The 16,200-nt window shown below is 33.3% G+C and overlaps 1 protein-coding gene across 1 annotated transcript in view; it reads right to left on the reverse strand.

The window, feature by feature from the left end:
* Positions 1-1,887: 1,887 nt before the first annotated feature.
* The window catches only part of LOC140431442 (protein PAT1 homolog 1-like), a gene marked incomplete at its 5' end in the record, with an annotated part of 36,418 nt that continues 22,105 nt past the window's right edge, over positions 1,888-16,200 (reverse strand). The window contains 3 exon segments of the mRNA XM_072519371.1: positions 1,888-9,965; positions 15,725-15,863; positions 15,920-16,077. Coding sequence (XP_072375472.1) covers positions 9,699-9,965; positions 15,725-15,863; positions 15,920-16,077 — 564 coding nt within the window.

The following is a 16,200-nucleotide window of genomic DNA, read 5'->3' on the forward strand; positions in this document are numbered from 1 at the left end:
GGTCTTAGCTGACCTTACTCACAATCTCGTACATAAAGATGGCTGCAATTCCATGAGTAGCTTTTTTATATTTGTTTATATTTTCGAATGTCCAGTACCATCCTCCATAACAATCTCCAGGTTGTTTTAGAGATAATCCATGTTTTTAAGCATAATTATTAAAATATCTGATCGGTACAGTTCGCTCTCAATTGGCAAGTTAAAATTAGCTATTATTTGAAGTTTCACAAATTCAAATTTTTGGATTGGATCATTCGATATAATTTTTTAATTTTTGTATCGTGTTGTGTTATTGTTCATTTACCTTTGAAGTTAAGTTGCTGTTTTGTTTTTGAGTGTTGTTTTTTTAGTTTTATAAACATTTTAAATAGTGCATATCAGTCTTGTTTCCTACTTAAATTAAAAAATTTAATTTCAAGTACAAAAAAATTATTTATAATAAAAATATACACCTGTAAACCTCATAATTTATTAACCCAGCAGCGGACGCTAAGGGCTTATCCGTTCTTTGTAATTTTACATTTTTCTTGACAGCAAGGCTATTGAATTTATATTTATTTTCAGCCAGTAAACCAAAACCTTACGTTGCTAAATCAATTTTTTGTTCATTTTGAACTTCACTCTGTAAAAAGCTGACTATTCCACTCAATCTTGTTTCTAAAGTTGTAACTTCTGCAGTTTCTCCGATATTTTCCATGGACACGGACACATAAGATGCCATAGTCGAATCATATCTTCTGGCAAACATGACTCAATGAATCCAATATCGCCGCAAACTTGTCAGCAGTTTTGTCTAAGGTTTTAAGTGAACGAAGTTGACTCTCAATCATATAAAGAGCAGAAATATTACAAGGACTACTAGAAACTCGACTCAAAATTAACTTTGAGAGCTCTCTAATGTAAACTTCAATCTGTAGATACTCTCTGCCAAACCTAGACTGCAAACTCTGAATAATTTTTTAACTCGATTGGAGGTAATTTAAATTTGCGCTTACCTTTACATTTGATAACTCTGAACTTACTGAACCTGTTCTGTCATTATATTTGTACTTAAGTTTAAACTGAATAAAACTGGACTTGTTTTTATGTTTATGTAAAAACCAGTATAATCCCGCAGTAAACTTTACTTACCACAGCTTGACTTTCAACCATGATTATATAACGTCAGGGTGTCAAGGATAAAAACGGTATACTTGTATATTTAAGACATTATGCAGTTATACAATCATGATTGAACATTGAAAGTCGTGACACGAAGACAAAATATTAACTGGGAGGGGCCGCTTTGCTAAACAAAACCACGTGATTCGTATTACCATGCTTACTGCATAACTCATAGACAATTGGCATAACCACAAAACTAGTTTTCAATGTTTTGTAGATTTTTCTTAAGTTCTGCAAACGCACATCTGTCGCCATTTAATACATCACTGCTGCCTTCAACTAAATGACACGTTAACTTATTTTCCCATCTATTAAGTGATAGCCGAACTAATTTCTCACTAACAAATTCCCAACTTATTACGGTAACATCAACAAAATCCCTAGTTTGCAGCTTTTAATTGTAATTTTATCTTTAGGTATAGTTAATTTAAAAATACGGCAGTATGGATAACGAACATTTGCTTAAAATAGAGCTTTTTGGATAGTTAATCATTTAACGTAGTTATTTTGTACCTAAGTTCAAAAATTATTACACAATTCCAACTTTTAGGCACGTTACCACGAAGTTATGACATGGATTATGACAGTCCATATTATGGACGTGGAGTTGAAGATTTGTTTTAAAATAGTGACGATAACTGTACCTAAAAAGTATATAAATTTTAACATTGTGACATACCACCTTAAAGGAACCTGATGATGGTTTTGAACAAAAACGAAAACTTAATAAGTCAAACAATTTATTTATATACGTTTGACATTCTATCTAATTGAAAGAAGCTTCATAGTAATGATATAAACGATATCTTCCAAACATATTTCCGATATCTTCGATTAAAACTAAAAAATAAAACAGATAATCGCAGTTATCTCTTGTTAGTACCCAACGCGATCATAAACAAATACCTCGCGTTGGATAACGCTCGATTTCGAGTCAGTTATTAACTAAACAAATTAATTATTAAAAGCGACCAATCAACTATATATAAAAGAAATGAACTAACAAAAATTTACAAACCACGAAACAATACAAAAATAGCAATTACATATTTGAAATATTAAAAATATAGGTTTTGTCTCTTTTTGTACAAAAACAGTTACTGTGGGAGATGTAGGTCACGAATCATGAACATTAAGGTTTTAGCAACAACTAGTCAGTAGCGGATTTTCAAAAGATGGTTACTACACAAAAAGTAATACCAAAAAATTAGTTTTCAGTAATCAGGTCGAAAGCCGTTGTCGAAATACTGTTAACAACGATCAGTTGTTAGTCAACAACCGCCAAACTAGTCTACAACTTTCAAAATACGGTTTCCGGTCCATGTAATTTTCAAAAACAATCTAAAACCTGTAAATAGAGTCACTGTCTATCTACAGTTGATGACTGTCAAAATTGTCAAGATATAAATAGTTCAACTCTTTAGAAATTTTGTTTTTATATTTCTTAAGCACAGCCAACTGGATAAGTACAAAAATTATGAAAATTATTTACATAATATATTGATATCTTGAATGCGTCTTTAAGTTACCGTTCTTTGTCGGGCACCAAATGTTATCGTATCAACTGTCCCTGGAGATACACGATGGAAATCATGGGGACACTTAAAGAAGTTTACAGTAAAATAATATCAATCCACAATTATTACATATACAGAATTAAAATATACATAATGGCTGCTATGAAGAGTAAAAGATAAATATAGCTACTTCGTTATAAGTAGATCCGGAAGCCATTCTACACCACACTCTCTTCCGCTGACTGGACTAGTTTTTTTTTTATAATTTTTACTGTAGAATTATTGTAACAACATATACAAATTTTACAAACCGTGTAGACTCTACATCTCCCAAAGTGAGCAACAATAGCAAGAAATAAATTATAAAATTTCTTTAGAGTCATACAACTGTCAAAGACCAAAGATTTTTTCGAAAAAATCGTTGGATTTTTGATAAATTAATAAAAAATAGTAAAATAATCAATACAATATTTTTTAACTAAATAACTTCATGTTTAAATAACAATGAAACGAGAAAATTATACATTAATATAATAGAACAAAAGTTTTGCCAATCGATTTTATGCAAATCGTAAAATAATAAAAGAAATCTATCACATCGTTAATATCAGACATTATCAGTGGTATAAGCAGATATTGTGTAAAAAAATAGTAAGCTAAGACTGATAACAACCCTTAAAAATTTATAGACATAACTGTTATTATATATTAAGTATAGAAAGAAGTCTCTATTCAATAGACATACTATTAAATTTTTTTTGGTCCGTCGCAGACCTTCAGTGATCCTGAGGCCTGTCACTGTTTTAAACTTCACTCTGTCATTTTTCAACTGTCAATCTACTATTTAAAACTGTTTTTAAAGCATGAAATATTACTCTCACTGTTAGGGTTATGATCAACGATCATTTGCGTTAATTTCTGTTGTCTTTCTACCATCTTAATCACTTGGTACTTAACAGCATCTTGAAACAACAAATGAATATGATATATTCTGTTTTATATTGATCATGAAAAGTGTTTTGTACTTCCATTCTAATTTTTGAAATGTCACTGTTGAGGTTATGATCACTGTAACAGTCGCCAAAACTTCTGTTGTATTTCTACCAATTTAATCACTTGGAAAAAAAAAATAAATAAAGGCAAATGTGGACCATGCAGGCGCTACATGGTCTAGTTTTACCAAATAATGAACTAGATTGGAGTAAAAAGAATCTATAAAGCATTTCTATAAGAAAGAGTAATCCAGAGATCCCAAATGCGATTTAGAAATAAGAAAGCAAAGTTACTACATTACATACACAAACTCGCAAATACCACACTAAAAAATTAACGGAACTGTAAAATATATAATTCCAACACTATTTTACGTATTGCCCTACAAAAAATCGGAAATATTCATAACCACAAAATGCCTTTTTCGCATAAATTCTTTTAGGCAAAGTACAGGCTGCAAAACAAATATAGAGCCTGGAAGCTGCACAAAAACAGGGTAATGATGTATTTATTTACGTAAACATAGGCAAAAGTTTATCATCGACTAATAATGTAATACAAAATTTCAACATAAGAATTACAAAGCTAAAAAATCAATCACAAAAATATATTAGTAATTCGCGACTACATGTTTTGGGATCAACACTCGTTTAATCAATTGTATTATCGTTGATTTATCTAAAAGTATAGTTTACTGAATATAATTATATGATTAAGTCCCACAGCATTGTAAGTAAGACCTAAGTAGAAAAAAGAATATGAACATAATAGTCTCCATATAATTAATGTACGTGTGAAGCAATCGACATATTTCTACATTTTTGGATAACGTTAATCATTTCCTTTTTACCTTCATTTTATTTAATGGGTCCAAAATTTTTTTTGTTTGAATTGACTTTTAAATGTTTTGGTCCTTCGAGCCGCAACCTTGCTAGATGGCATTTTTTGGGATTATGCCGTTGTTTAGATACTCGATTTTATAACATTCAAGTCGGATTTATTTACAAATGACTGTACAAACGAAAAGTCGTCTTGTTTTTGTGTAAAAAAATACACAAACGCCAAGTTCAAAATAATGAAGTTAGGCTAACTTGTGGAAATTGCCAAACAAATTACAAATGAACATATACTAAAGCAAAATGAAATAGGAGAGGAAGTGCTTCACATTCTGTGCATCCATTTAATATTTGGAAAATTTTATTAAAATAACTGCAGGAAGCACTTTTGTGGAAAACAATGTTTTTCAGTAATTTATTTATAAATTATGATAAACTTTATACCTTTCATAGTATATGCCAGAAAAAATGTACAAAATTTAATTAGTAAGATTCATTACCACCATTTTTGAGAATATTTTTCCTACTACATACATTTAAATTATATCTCTTGTCATATATTTTACAAAGAATTTAGGAGAAAAGGCCTGATCTGTCGAATGTAATTCATGAAGCCTTCAATATACTCTAAAATGTATGATTAAACAATAACAGACATGTACAGATCGAAAAGTGAATGTATCTTCTAACTTAGTGTTAATTTTAACTAAAAGCTACACTTAAATCTTAACGCAGTGTAATCTGTGGCACACTAAGCCAAACGATCTGTCTACATTTACCAGGTGAATAGCGAGACGGGGCAAGTCCACGCTCTGAACAAAAAAGTGCCTTCCTATGCACCTGCCAAATGTTTTGGTTAGTTTATATAAAAGTTATATGATTATAGTTTTATTATTAGTATAGTTACGGATTAATTAGTGAACATATGTGAGGAATATAAAGACCTCTTCTTCAACAAAATAATGTAGACTATAACAACTATAGCAGACAGTTCACAATGGCCCATAAAAATGTGAAGAAGAAACCAGTTTGGATTTTGAAACAGTTGGGAAAGCTATCTTCTCATTCCAAGTATTATGCCAAAAATGTTACGACCAATAAACATATATGTTGCTGTGCTTCGTAGATTTCGAAAAAGTGTTTGGCAGTGAAAGCAGATATCATATGATATTTAACACCGACCCGGAACTATCTTTGAGAAAAACACTAGACAAAGTCACAGTGGAAATAAAAGTTGTGGCATCAAAATATGAAGCATCAGATAACTAGATGACACAGTACTGATCGTAAACTGATCTACATAAACAAATAAAAAAGGCAAAAATACTAGAAAAGGTAATTCACTACAAATACTTATACTACAAGACTGTTGGATTATTTAGACGGAGTGGGCTATTCGTATGTCAATCTGCAGCCTAGACTATAACTTGTAATTATGTCATATATGGTCCATCTTACTTTATTACGTCGAGACATAAACACTAAAGACTGTGAGCTTTATTAAACTAGGAGCCTTCGAGGTGTGAGTTTATCGTCGAAACTTGAAAATATATTGTACACCAAGAATGTCGAATCAAGAAGTTCTGCAACGAATAAATAAATATGGGAACAAGAAAAGGTAGCTACCTGGGACATCTGATGGGACACAAACAATAATAAATCCTTTAATTTATTATAAAGGACAAAATAGAAAGAAGGCGTGGCATTGGAAGAAAAAAAGTTCTGACTGAAAAACATGATATAAATGACCGGGGCTAAGCTTCGAAGAACATATACAAGCAATAGAGACCAGGTAAAGGTTTGTCAGCGTAATTGCTACGTATCTCATTTGAGAAACGTCCGACAAGTACTTAGCCTCACCGCCCGATGGCGCCACTATCCCCAGAGAAATCTACTATCGTCTAATACATTCTCGTAGACGCTTAATGTGAAAATTTCAGCGGAATCGGCTCGTACTTTTGTTTCGACACAAAGAAAAAGAACAATATCGGTTGGTGACTCGATTCTTGTTTTTGGAATGAAATCGCACAGCGAAATCAGCGACCGCTTAAATGCTGTGTACGGTGACTCTTCTTCGGCCAACCATCAAAAACTGCTTTAACGAGTTTCAACGTGGTCCCACGTCGGTTTTTGATGAGCCATGATTAGGTGCTCCGAAGATGGCTACCACAGACTATAACGTGACAAAACCAACAATCTAGTATTGTCAGACCTTCGATTGAAGGTGCGCCAGATAGCTGAGACAGTAGTCATCTCAAAAGACAGCGTAGGTCATATCCTGCATGAAATTTTGAGTATGAGAAAGCTCTCGGTGCGATAGGTTTGCTAAATCTGGACAACAAGCGCAACGGTGAGACCACTTCAGAGCAGTGTTTGACGCTGTTTAGGCGTAATCCGAAGGAGTTTCGTAACCGTCGAACATGGATCCACTGCTACATAACAGAGACGAAAGAACGGTCGAAACAGTGGACGTCATCTGGCGAACATGCTCTTAAGAAGACAAACACTGTCCTATTGGCCGAAGAGGTTATGGCCACCGTTTTTTGGGATTAACAAGGTGTGATCTACATGAACTGCCTGCAGAAGTGCAAAACGGTCACAGAGCTTCTACTATGCCGAATTATTGGGCCGAACCGACCTGCCAAATTGCAGGAAAAACGGACGAATGCCAAATTGGGCTGCGAACTGCACCCATCCACCGTATTCTCCAGATTTGGCCCCGTGCGACTTCTTTTTGTTTCCAAACTTAAAATTTAAGGGCAGAAATTTAAGTCGAATGAAGAGGTCATTGCCGCGACGAAAGCCTACTTTGCAGACCTCGAGAAAACGTATTTTTCAGACGGGTTAATGAAGTTGGAGATTCGCTGTGTCAAGTGTATTGAGCTAAAAGAAGACTATGTTGAGAAATAAATCGCGACTTTTCCAAAATTTTCTTTTTTCTTTTGTAGGCTAAATACTCATCGAACCGCTCTAGTATATTTAGAATAATTTGAAAATGGGAAAATCTCCGGAACTTTAAGGAAAAAAACACTTTAAGAACGGATTTCAAACATGTGTGCCACATAGTGCCTCTACCAATGTGCGGATGGCTCGCATGTATGTCATTGGGTGGATGCACTACAAGTTGCAAAGTTTAAGTTCAAAGTATGTCTTAGTTCATACATCCGGTCGTACAGTATTAAGAAGTGCTAAGTAAACCTGTTTCAGGAATGTATCAGTTAAATAATTATACCAGAAAATTTTAATGTGCATGAGCTATATACAGGCTTTAAGAAATTCTAGGAACTTGTAGAGGCCATGTGTAGTATTGTAGAAACTTGTTTAAGTTGTTATAATTAAATTACCGTTTGTCGACACCATAAGTGTTCAGAGATGTGCTGGAACTATCTCGGAGCTATTTGGGATCCAGGTTAGGTTATGTGGTAACCATAGACATATAATACAAATAGACTGAGGGTTCCAATACAGCGTCGTTCCCCCAGTGCAACAGGGAAAACTGACGCAAAGCAATCCCTGTATCCCTTCCCAATGGGCCGGATTTTTTTGCCACGTGACCTAAATGACCAATGGGAAGGCCATTTAGTCGATAAACCCGACCCAATAGAAAAAGATGGAGTGACTGCTTTGCGTCAGTTTTCCCTGTCGCACTGAGGAATCGGTCATGTATTACAGCGATTAGTCTATTCTGTGGTGGTAAGAGAAATATCACTGGATGGTGATAATTTCAAAGTATGTAATATTTCAGTACGATAGCAGTTTTCGCGAACACGCAGTAAAGACATGAATCTTAGAAGCAAATCTTCCTTTGCATTAAATAAAGTGTTTAAAAGCCGACCAGTTAGTAGAACATCATATAAAAATTTAATTTTGTAAAGTAGCAATAATACCTGTAGTGCTCTTCGAACTACGGGACTTGTGTGGCCTAGAAGAAAAAATAAGGTGAGATTTATCAACAATCTGAACTGTAATAGACAATGAAAACATTAACAAACATGAAAACTGTGCTACAAGACAACGTGACAATGCTACAACAAGTAACCTAGAACATAGAAAATATCGTAAGAGACTCGTCTTCGCAAAATTAACGAGGTGGAAGTTCTGAGATAATTGGGATTCAGATGAGACATTTATTTCTTATCTGTTAACGTCCTTAAAATGTTCTTTGCGAAAGTAATAAGTGTTAATAAAAAAAATCATCTAGTTTGGTATATTAAATCTTCCAAAAACCGTCAGAAAATCATTCACTTTCCGAGCAGTTTCCAAAATTGCTTTTAAAATAATATGCAAATACAAAAGAACTAATAAGTTAAAGGAGAATAAAAAATTAAAAACTTATTTCTCTCTGTTTTTTAAATCATCACTTGTTCATGCAGTTTTTCGTCATATCTACTATCACACTAGCTTGAACCGTACTTAAAACTAATCAGTGATAACGTAAATTTAGACTTTACAAAGAAAACATCATTTCACAGTTAACATTAGCAAATTTAAATTGATATACCGGGTGTCTCAATATATTTTCCCAGTCTTAAAACGTAGCAGGGCTATTTCAGATCTCACATTGTCAATTATATAAAAACATACCGTTTTGAAGATTCGGAAGTGGTTAAAACAAGTAAATTCGCCCTTCATTTTTATAATAAAATTTAAATCAAAAGTAGGGTGTATGTGTGGTGCTTTATGAACATACGAGAATGACTTTCATAAACGTGAAATATGATTCAAAATGACAGTAACATTTTTTCTTTATATTAATTAGTTATTATTATTATTAATTTAATAATAATAGATTAACATTAAGTAAAAATCTTTTAAATATAATAGCTTATTTTGTATTGTACTGAAGATGAAGTGTTAAGATTTTTCAAAAACCTTAAAAATTATATTTCATAAAAAATGTAAATAATTGACCAATTAGTTGGACAAATTTACTCTATTGACAAATCTCAACCTTTTTGGTTACAAGTGGAAGAGAAAATGTTTTTATTAGAATAATAAAAACATTCTATAACCTTAACTCTGAATGTTTTCAAGGCGCCCTTGGTAGTTTTACCTAGTACCACCTTATAATAGAGTATGTGCTACTCTTAAACTGTTCCAAACATAAAATAAGAGAAAATATATCGAACACCCTACACATTCAAGTTAATACGAAAGTAGATAGGACTTTTTCCTTAGATATATAACTTTATACATTAGAGTTACAATCAACAAAATATTTTTCCAACAAGGATCTCTTGTCTGCCTTTAAAATTTTAAATCTGTTGCAATGCTTGTCAAATATTGGCGAGGGGATGGTATCGATGGGTGCGGGGATCTTACTCACTGACTCTGTGAGCTGTGCCCAACTCACCAAAAAGTTGGACCACGTGTTCTGCTGCTTTTCCGTTACGGAGTCTGATGATAGGAGACATTCAGCTCTGATTAGTAGTACTACTAAAGCTGAAACGCCGAACTAAAAAAGAAAACAAAAAAATCTTAAACTACTTTACTTCATTGATTCCTATGAATATATTAGTCAGTCCCTGTGGCTATTTACGTGCACAATTAATCTAAATATTTAAATTGAAATATGTTGTCCTACTCCACCAGTGCTTTTCAAGCGACGCGTGATTTTTAGCCACAAATGAATGATAGTGATAGCTAGGGTTCGGATAATTATACATTTACAGACTTGTATATGCATATTTTTACAACTTTTATCGATAAATACATATTGGACAACAATTGAAGGGGTCAGTGCAAAAAGTAGGTAAGTCCATATTTTTCTAGAATTGAGTTAAGTAGCGACATCTATATAAAATTATGTTTACTATAAGCTGGCAAAGTCAGATTTCTAATAAAAAGTGTCTTACTGGGTAAAATCCCATATCTTAAAATTTTAGGAGTTGCTAGGAATAAAATTGTCCAAGTCTATGGACTTGACAATTTGTTGCACTGACACGGGTATTCCTAACCTACAAGTTTGTTGATGAAATAGATTCACGTGTAACTTTGATCTGTGAATTTTTTGGAATTTTACGAAAGTACCGCAGAGAAAAATGTCTGATTTTGGTAAGAATATGTTCCATATTATTTATGATATTATATTAAAAATAAATAAGAAGTTTAAATACATGAGAAATACAATATTAAACAATAAGCATAGCTTAGTAAAAATATTGATTTTAAGGTTATTTGTTTAGTAAAGTACATTTTTTATTTTAGAATCAAGTCGTTACAGTGAAGATGTAACCTCGGGAAGTGAGTATGATCCTCACGAAGGCACTTCTCGCAATAGTATACCTGCGATGGTTAGTGATTCAGGTAACAGCAAAAATGAAGGAGACGTTGTAGAACCAGAAAATGTAACCTACAACTTTGTTCCTGTTGGAGGGGATTCCGAGAATTTGCATTCTGTTTCAAAAGGAAAGAAAAGGCTTAGAAACCCAGAAAAGTGGAAAAGAACTTTAAAACAGAAAAATCGTTTTACAGAAAAGAATAAACGTCGCGACATTGGCGTTTAAAGGTGTAAGTATGCAACTTCTTCTTCTTTGGGTACCGTGTCCGTATTCAGACGTTGGCCGTCGTCATGTTTACAATTTCCTGAAACCTCTCTCTGTCGGCTGCTGCGCGAAATAATTCTTCTACTGTGGAACCACACCATTGTCTAATATTACGCAGCCATGAAAGTTTCTTTCGACCAATCCATCTCTTTCCTTCCACTTTTCCTTGTATTATAAGGCGAAGTAGATGGTATTTAGGTCCTCTAATTATATGGCCGAAGTATTCTGTTTTTCTCCTCTTTATGGTGTTTATGAGCAGACGTTCTGAATTGATCATTTGAAGAACATCTTCATTGGAAGTGTGCGAAATCCACGATATCTTTAGGATTCGTCTATAGCACCACAATTCGAATGCTTCTAACTTGTTTAGCATTGTGGTTTTTAACGTCCATGTCTCACAACCATACAATCGGATGGACCACACATAACATTTCAGGACCTTCTTACCAATATTCATCGACAGGTTTCTGTTGCATAAAACTGGTTTCCAGGTCATAAAAGCCTTACGTGATATTTCGATCCTGGTTATTATCTCTTGCAAGTATGCAACTAAGCTAAGTCATTTACAGCCAGCAAATATTTTTGAAAAGTATTGTAGTCTATCTACCCATTCAGAATAAACAATTTATTTACAAGGTTGTGTCAAGAAATTTATGAAAAACCGATCACGTGTAAGGAATTTATCGGAACATTACCCTGTAGTTTCGCTGTTATTTTATCCAGAACTAATGAGAATAAATAAGGACTTAGCACTAAGGCTTGGTGCAATTCTATTTTAACATGAAATTTATCAGTCTGTCCCACACCTGTCCTAACACTAGTTGTTACTTCCTCATATATTCTCTAACAATCTTTACATATTTTTACATATTCACCGGGGATTCCTTTCTTATTGAGTGCCCACCACAGAATCTCCCGAGGAACTCTATCATATGCTTTCTCAAGATCAATAAATACTATATGAGCGTTTGTTTCTTATCCGAACTAATTGGGGGACATGAGTGTTCGGAAAATCGGCTTTTTCGTGTAATCGAACTGTATTGACATAGCCATACATATTTATCCACACGTGAATGAAAGCCATCTTTAATGACAAGTAAGAATTAAACAATAAAGTACAGTTTTTGCAACAATAACGCTTAAATAATCTTCAATTCTGGTCTGCCGAAGCAAGTTTACCCGTTTAGGAGCTGCTAGGTCACATATTTTTTTAAGGACAGGTCTTTTTCATTCCAAAATCGATGAGCTGGGGCGTTATCAACAAGCAATAATGTTTTGTCTCTTTTGCCATGTTTTAAGTAATTGATGAATTGAGGGGCTCGGTAGTAAACAATGGTAATGGACAAATTTTGATTTTTCCCGAAATATTATGTAAAAGATGGCAAGGGACATGGTAACGCAGAAAACTTGACTTATTTTATCCTTCGAATAATAGATGGCGCCCATAACAAAATATTGTTATGGGCATGCACATAGCAGGTTGTTCAAATCTAAATGGCTTTTTGATGTTAATACTGATAATTCTGAGAGCTACGATGATTACGACTCAGATAAAGATCCTGAATTTCAAATATTTAGTGAAGCTAGTTCGATTAAGTTTCTACAAAAAAGGTAATTTATTTATATTCTTAGAATAATTGTTTGCAAGTAAAAAATGGTAAATGATGTACTTAACATTGTTTACATCCACATTAACTTTGCATAAAAACTTAACATTTTTTACTTGCAAATATGAAAATGAATTCTCTGCAGCCCTATAATACTTAATATTATTTTTATTTATGATTTAGAAAACTTTTGAAAGAACATGGACTTCAAGAAATTTCTTCTCACACATACCCAGAGTCCAATACTGAAGAAGAAGGGGAGAAAGAAAAACAAGAGAAACAAGAAAAAGAAGATTCTGTTTTAGAAACAAATCTAGAAAAAGGAAATTTAAGTAAGCAATTAAAAACGAAAGAGCTCAGAAATCGCAGAAAAGAATATAAACAATACAGAGGTAAGGGAAATATTGTTTTATTAAAAACACAAGGTCCACCGTGTAGTTAATTAATAAATGCTGAGTTATTTGCATCTCATGAAAAATTGCAGACAATTTTTGTTAATTTTTGGGGCATGAACAGTTTTGATCCACAAAATGCTTACTTACAAGGTTGTATGAGATCTAAAAATGTGACTAGGAAGAAAACTAAAGCACTAGTGTCAAAAAGATCTCTATAGAACTATTGAATATAAATTAAAATCACAAGGAAAAGGTGAAGAGGTATGCAAAATGGCTTTTTTAAGTACCCATGGCTTACAGAAAAATCGAGGCCGAGTTGAAATACTCCAAAATCAGATCTAAGAGGTCGACATTCAAATCATCCTAAAAAATATTCCAATTCTGATATAGATTTTCTGAAATCTTTTATTGAAAGCTTACCTAAGTACAAATGCCATTACACCCGTGCTGACAGCTCTAGACAGTATATGAGTATGGAATATTGTATCCAGACTTGTTATGAAAAATATGTAGGAGAATGCATTTTGAAAAAAAAACTCCAGTTTCTACAGATAAATTCAGAAGAATATAATATAAGTTTCAAAAAGCTAAGTTACACAATGATGAAACTGATGTTGAAAAAAATAAAAACTGAACAAGAATTATATCATAGAAAAGCTGAAGCAGGTCAACAGGCAGTCAGAGACGCAGTAGAGGATGCAAACTTAAACCCAGATGTGCATGCAATAAGTTTGGATCTACAGCAAACCCTTCCCACACCAAAGCTTACCACTGGTCCCATGTTCTATAGGATAAAACTGTGGTGCTATAATTTAAGCATACATTCCCTTGGAGATGGTCAGGGTCACTTTTTATAGGGGATAAATCCACTGCTAAAAGAGGGTCGGACGAAATAGCTAGCTGTCTCAATATGTACTTTGAGAAAAATAATATTCGTGGCAGAAAACTAAAAGCTATTTCAGACAATTGCTGCGGACAAAATAAAAACTGGCCCAACATTGGTCTTTGGCTTTATCTTTTACAAAATTACTATTTTAAACAACTAGTTCATATATTTCACTAGTTCAACTAGTTCACACTAGTTCAAATCTGTGAAATGGTCTATTCGCCCAATCACTGGGAATATATTTTCAAGAAGTGTCAGAAAAAGAAACCTTTTCTAGTAACTAGGGTCCATCAAGAGGATATATACGATTGTTCAGTACTGAAAAGCTATTTTAATTAACCGGTAGGTATTTTACAAAGCAGTGTGAAATTATGCCTACCCTTCAGAAGTTCCCAAAAATATACAATATTCAGCATCATACAACGGATTATTTAATTCCATGTCCTTGAATAAAAGAGGAAGACCAACAGCTGCAGAAGAAAAATTTTCTACAGTTACTCAAAAATATAATCATCCCCTTAGTATTCATCCAGAAAAACTGAAAGATGTAAAATCATTCTTGGAATGGATTCCAGCTGTTTATCACGAATGGTATATAAATTTAAAATAAACCCGTAGTACCTACCAAGTTATGTTAAGTCAACACCAGTTAACATGTTACGTTAAACTTTTTCAAATATTTTGGGTAAATAATGTTAAGTTGTAGTACATATTTTCCTCAATAAACACCGAAGAAAAATATTTGGTATTTCATATTTTGCCTACTGATTAACAACATAATCAGCTAATTTTAGCATAATTCATTTAGTCTTATATTTTTTAATAAAAAATATAGGAATATTTTTTTCAAAATTCAACACTTCAAAACTCAAATCTTCTTTATTGTCCCTTACCATTTTTTACTGCCGGACCCCTCAATTAAAGTTTCTATAAAACATTTCATGAAAATTGTACTATCCATTCAAGCAATCTTTTGCGAAGTGGAAACGATATGCATCGCAGACATATTAATGTGTCCAACAACGTGTCCGACAACTTTTACCAATGACAAGCATGGACAATCAGTGGCTGCCAGTAGCATTAGCACTAGCTAAGGCAGTGATTCGATCCTTGCTTATTTTAGGTCCAGGTGCTGCTAATTCATGACGTGACGCAAGAGTTTTCATTTTAAACGTTTTGGTGGGCGTAATTTTCTTTCTTTAGTAACTCCCTCAATTTAATTTAGAATTAATCTACAGCTGATGGATTAGCACGGTTTTTATCCTTGTATTTAAAGCTCATGAATTGCTCGACTTAAATCGTTTTAACCAACCTGTGCTTGCTTGAAAAGTTGATAGCTCTTCTGGTTTCTCCTTGAATCGAACTGCTTTTTAACACAGAATCAGGTTATAAATAGGTTCTCCTTGGAATCTATTTTGAGTAAATCACTTATATCTGTATAACCACTTATGTGAAACACTTAAAATATAAAAAGATACCAGCAGCCAGTACGTAAAAAACAAACAGTTAAAAATGCCAAAACAAAAAGATGGAGAAAGTGGAAAAAAATCAATAATATCGAAACGTTTACACAGATGTGTACAATATGTTACACCGTTCAGTACTCATGAAAACATATGTACACACTATTTTTTTAAAGCCATCTTTGTCGAAATAGCGAAACTACTACAGTTGCACATCATTTCTGTGCGCAATTAGTGATGGCACATTTAGAATTGGAAAAATAAATTATATGTGCACTTCGGGACTGACGAGGATATATTTAAATATTACATACATACCTTATTTAATAAAACAAAATATAAGGGAGACTTGCCCACGTGGCTCAAGGGAGTACTTCTATTGGACTCCTGCCTGACTACTTCTACTAGTCCCGTCGCTATTTCTAACACGTCTGACATATTACTAGACTGTACATATCTAAAACATGTTAGTGAATAAATAAAACAATAACACTTTTATTAAAAATAGTTTACCTTTTCAAAAATGGGTACAATTTCGGTAAAATGTTATCACCAGCGGTGTCTCTTCTTCCTATGATGGGTAAACTGAGCAAAACTTTACACCACAACTCCAACAGTTGGCTTGGGAACATGTCTAATGTCAGATGCGGTAAAAGTCTTAATAGCAGCATCTGAAAACAGAGTTGATTAAACCAAAATGTATTACATTTTAAGGCAAAAAACACTTTCAAGCTTAATAATACGGGAAAGGTCCGGTAAGCATTGATTAACGTTTACAAGGACAAGGTTAAAGT

The sequence above is a fragment of the Diabrotica undecimpunctata genome, unplaced genomic scaffold (assembly GCF_040954645.1).
Source record: "Diabrotica undecimpunctata isolate CICGRU unplaced genomic scaffold, icDiaUnde3 ctg00000864.1, whole genome shotgun sequence".
NCBI classification, from domain to species: domain Eukaryota; kingdom Metazoa; phylum Arthropoda; class Insecta; order Coleoptera; family Chrysomelidae; genus Diabrotica; species Diabrotica undecimpunctata.